Source organism: Cydia splendana, chromosome 4 (genome assembly GCF_910591565.1).
Source record: "Cydia splendana chromosome 4, ilCydSple1.2, whole genome shotgun sequence".
In the NCBI taxonomy this organism is placed as follows: domain Eukaryota; kingdom Metazoa; phylum Arthropoda; class Insecta; order Lepidoptera; family Tortricidae; genus Cydia; species Cydia splendana.
The window spans coordinates 19,290,885-19,296,329 of NC_085963.1; the positions used below are offsets into that span (position 1 = coordinate 19,290,885).

At 35.9% G+C, this 5,445-nt stretch overlaps 1 protein-coding gene across 1 annotated transcript in view; it reads left to right on the plus strand.

Annotated features, from left to right (window-relative positions):
- Positions 1–5,406, plus strand: part of LOC134789977 (guanine nucleotide exchange factor DBS-like) — a 144,773-nt gene extending 139,367 nt beyond the window's left edge. Inside the window, exon 12 of the mRNA XM_063760705.1 lies at positions 5,254–5,406. Coding sequence (XP_063616775.1) covers positions 5,254–5,406 — 153 coding nt within the window. The remainder of the gene's footprint in view (positions 1–5,253) is intronic.
- Positions 5,407–5,445: the final 39 nt, after the last annotated feature.

Genomic DNA, 5,445 nt, shown 5'->3' on the forward strand with positions numbered 1-5,445 from the left:
CTCGGAAAAGATGTATTTACACGTAGGGCTTGCGGGCGGGAAATTGAATTTTTCGCCCTAGGGCGGAAAAAATCTTTTCCGAGCAAGTGTGATGAAAAACACTTATTTACACGTAGGGCTTGCGGGCGGGAAATTGAAATTTTCGCCCTAGGGCGGAAAAGTGTTTTATACAGAAGTTTGTTTTTATTAATTCTCCTTTTTTTCCTTACAAGTGTGATGAAAAACATTGTGTGTGCCACGGGCGGTAAAGAAATTCCGAACTCGTGAACATTTTAAGCCCTCGCTTCGCGTCGGGCTTAAAATTGACACTCGTTCGTAATTTCTTATTTCCCGCCCTTAATACACAATGTACTATTGAACAATCCCGACTAGGTATACCTACATCCCGCACATATTTAGGGGTCAGTCAACTCTGCAGCGTAGTGTAGGTGATTTCCATAAGGAATGCTTTTATGACTACCATTACTATTCCCAACACAGCCTTCGCACGTGCCTATACTGCACTATCAAAACAAAAGACTTCCACAGATGCTTCTCAGAACATGGGTAAAAAGAACAATACCGCTCGGACAGCCGTTTGAGATCAATACCAAATCTATCTCAAAATGCTCACCATGACATTGAAGTTTAGTCCTTAAACCGACCGCATAAAGTGCGTTTCACCTGTTGCTGCGATGTAGAAGAACTGTACAAGATACGGGTTACCCAAGAAGTCACACGAGCCATTAGAATTTAGACTTTAGTGTCACCACGTACAGTTTATTTTACTGGTTTAGCTTAGCAGAACTGTATAAGAAATGAGCTGAGTCCCATGGTCTCTGTACAGGGATGCATCGGCAGGTGTGCTCTACTAACACTAATGTACACACGCACACAGGCGTTACCACGATGCGGCGTCCATACACAACAGGCTCGTCCTTTATTACCGATGTAGTTTGACAGATAAGTTGCTCTACTTCGGTTAGGTCGTGTAACTCGTGTAGATTGAATTCATATTCAATTAGAGTCACCGTAATGAGTATATTATGTTAATTTGGAAAGTTGAGCCCTTCGTGATAGATCCGCTTGTAAATGGTATTAATTTGTTGAATATGGTGTAAATATTTCTATTTGCAGTTTCTTTTTCTGAAACATGTTGGATAAACAACATATACATATTTTGTATGCAGAAAAAATAAGTTTAAAAAAGGCGGCACTCACAGCTCATTTCACTAACAATATATCCCTTTATTTTATTTGTGATTAATGAGAACGATGATAAAGTCAGAGCAAGCTAACTCGGCAGCGATTTTAATAGCACAGACATAGACTGTGTAAGTGTTATTTTATACGTCAAACTTCTATTATAGTTCGTCTTTTTTAGCATTAGAAATAAGGTAAACAATCTTGATGTGTCTTTTAATTGAATAACACATTTTAAAAATAAGTTACGGCAAATATGTAACAAATATGAATCTAATACGATCATTTATATTCTTTTGTTTTTATAAGTAATAGTTACCTACTGATTTTTAAATAGCGTTTTTCAATTAAAAGACATGTCAAGATCGCTTACCTTCTTTCAAGTTCTTTCTAATGCTAAAAAAACGAACTATAAATGATGACGTATAAATGACTGACTATAACTCCCAAACACAATTTGTTCATATAGGTAAGTAATTATGCAATCAGTTTACATGGGACGTTTTAATCCCATTTTACCCTTTACCAATATTAAGTACCTAATTAATTATAATTAGGTATATCGTAATGAGTACAAAAAAACTTATTAAATAACTAACAATAGCTAACTAGATAAAAGTCATTACTGTCATTAGTATAGTAAAATCATTGTTACGACATTGCGTTACAAAGTAGGCTAAATAGTCTCATTATACCGATATGTTAATAAGATATCTAAGGTCTATTAATGAATGTAAACTCGCATACCAGCACACATTTGCCCAGCCCAATTCCATTTCAAAAGAATTCTGCTTTCAAAACTGGAATGAAGTGGAGCATCCCGCCATACGGTGCGAGCAAAAGTGTAGGCAACTACTTTTTTTATGCTCCCAACGTATTCCCGCGCCCCTGCCATCCAGCCAGTTCCTTATTCTTACACACTCAAACAGCCAAGCAGCTTGTGCCATGTGCTCAGCCCTTATAAACACCGGATATATTAAAATTAAAAATATTTTAATTGCTTCCTCTTAAGTGTTATTAAGAACAAGTGCAGTGTTATGTTTGCGAAGATTTCAGTGTTCAGTGACTATGGATGCCCTAAATGTTGTGGTTAAAACGAGCTATAATATTTTTAAACAGTTTTCGGAACAACACAAGCCTGTAAGTTATTATGATCTATTTATAATTAATGGATGTAACATCGTGTTCGAGAATTCTTGTATGTACATGTAAGATGTATTTGATAATATTAAAAGCAGGATTGTTTTGACTACATCGTCTATAATAGCGTTTACCCATTGCTTGATTAGATGGTAAATTTAAACATACTGAATTGAATATTAGGTACATATTTTAGATAGAGTTAGACCAAGACAAGTCTGCAACGATTTTGATAGCAAACGCAGTGCAAGTGTTATTTATACGTCTTAATTTCATAGAAGTTTGACGTTTAAAAGAACACTTGCACTGCGTGTGCTATCTAAATCGTTGCAGACTTTTCTTGGTGTAACTCTAATACTAGCGGCCGCGCCCGCCCCGGCTTCGCACGGGTTAACAAATTAACTACACCTACCTTCCTCAAGAATCACTTTATTGATAGGTGAGAACCGCATGAAAATCCGTTCAGTAGTTTTTGATTTTATCGCGAACATGCAAACAAACACACAAACAGACAGACGCGGCGGGGACTTTGTTTTATAAGGGTGTGTGATGGTGTGTGATAATTTTATTTTATTATGATATAAACTTATTTTTTTTCTGTTGTACCTTTTTGTTGACTCTTGCGTTCTGATAAATTCTGTACGATTCGGTCTTTTTCGTCTGCATGACTTCTTATTTGAGAAATATGACATAGATTTGACAGATATTAGTTAAACCTACAAATTTTGCCAAAAATCAACACAACATTTTAATTAAGTAAATTCAATGGGAAACATAACGGCTGAAAATGTAGTCATAAACTCCATGAGCAAGGTACGTTGAATACTTGAATTCCAGGCATATGCCTATTAACGGTCTTTTACTTTTTATAGTTTTTATGCACGCACTACCTACTTAACATTCCGTAAATAATGCGCTCAATCGCACCGACACGTTATTGCGATGCTGATGTGAATCATTTCATTAATGCACTTTATTTAATAAGGATAAGTAATATTATAATTGTTCAATAATAATTAACAGTCACGTGCGATGCGAAATTGTGAATATTTAAAGGGTAAAAAGGGCATATTTATTTTTATATGTGTGTTTGTATGTGCAGTCACCATCGGTAATATATTACATAACGAAGGCCGCAAAAATATCTGACACGATCTTATTTGTAGACCCATAAGAACGTGTCACATATTTTAAGCCTTTGAAGAGTATACCTAACATATTATTGCAGGTGACTGTACATAGGTACCTATTTTGGCACAAGTATGGTGATGATGATGTCCTCCCAGACGTATCCGTCGACGGCGACATCCTGACAAGCGCTTTTAGTTTATTTTATTTTATTGTATGATGTGCGGTTAAATTGGCCTTAGTTTGAAAACAACAACCTATACGTTCGTGGTTTTCTTTCTCTACGAGTGTGTATGTGTCAATCAATTGAGTTTTCTTGCAACAAAATCCACGACGAGGTAAACTTATTGCAAAATAATTCTGCCACTGAGCATGAAAATCCCATGGATGATTCTTAAATTGAAGACTATATTTCATTTCATCATAATTCAAGTTCGATCGATTAAGTCTCGTAGAGCCAGTAAATCAAGTCCGTTGTCTGGATTAGTCGAGGCTAGTTTTTCAAGCTTAAGCTAAAAGCAACCGTGGCTCCGCTTCGTCTGAACAGCTTTAGGATTAAAACAAATAAACTAACAAGACTGCTCTACTAACTTGAAAAACTGGAATTGTTTCATGAGCTTTTTATAAAAATAAACTGATAGTCACATCGAATCGAAAACACCGACCTACAGCAGTTTCCAATTTGACCCGTAAATGACTTCATCAAAGATCTTCATTGGGTAAAATATTGCTAGACATCATCCATTGATAAGCCTACACCATTGACCAAGCAGGTACATGATCCTATGCTGCCATCATTCCAAAGATTGCTGCAACCTTCAGTAAATCGTCAGTCCATCATGCATTATAAATATTTTGCTATCGTATATATTTTCTAGTTTCATTGTACAGTAAAATATTTTAATTTCATTACCATATCGTACCTTTTCACAGTGACAATCAATATGAAAGTCGCTAGGGACCTCATACTATTGTCACTGTGACAAGGTACGAAATGTTACTAAAATTTAATTCCTTGACCGTATATGTTGACTTGATCATGATCACAATGTGGGCACCTTATTCCCGTCATGGTAGATATGGATGGCAAAACAAGTCTATCAAGTCAATCAGCCTCGTTTTGTGACTGAAAATATGTGTTGTACACTAATCTTGGAGTAATATGATTAGGTACCTACATTTATTTTGCTGTGCATCTTGCATTTTGTAACCCGATTCCTACGGCTAGCATTACGCCATACATTAACTGCTAATACAGTGGTAGGAAAACGTCGCTCATTCATTTAATTTTTTAATTTAGTTCAAACCTGATACTTTATCCTTATTGTATTCATATTTAGATTGTGTTACATGTACTGCTAGCAACGCATTATTCTTTAAGAATGTATGTTGGATAGAAAAAGTACTTTAAAAGATTTGGCGGATAGAATAATATAGTTACGATATAAACAGCAAAGATAATTACTTATATATTTAGTAGGCGTTACTCAATTTTATCCCATATTTGTGTCATCGATGGCGATGGTTAGGTATAAATTAAACACTTTATTCAAGTAGCCTCTTCTGCTGTCACCTTAACTATATGTGGTAGTTGACATTATATTGTGTTAACTTTTTATAATTTATAATATTTCTATAAGTGAGAACCTATAATTGACTCTGTGATTCTATTGTAATTTCTGGATATATATATAGCGCTGTTGGTTTTCCATGTACTAAAATAAAATAAAATAATATAATATCTGTGTATTATTTACTTCTAAATCTTTCTTTTTTATTAATTTAGTCTTCTGATTGTCGTAGATGGAGACGTCAGGCGGTTCAGAGAGCTCGAGCGGCGAGGACGCGGAGGCGCGGCGGTCACGGCGCGGGCACGTCCTTGCGGAGCTGCTGCAGACCGAGCGGGTCTACGTGCAGGAGCTCGGCTCCATACTCACTGTAAGAATACTTTTATAGCTGCAGCCACGTGTTAATATTACGTTAGGTAGTGTATAG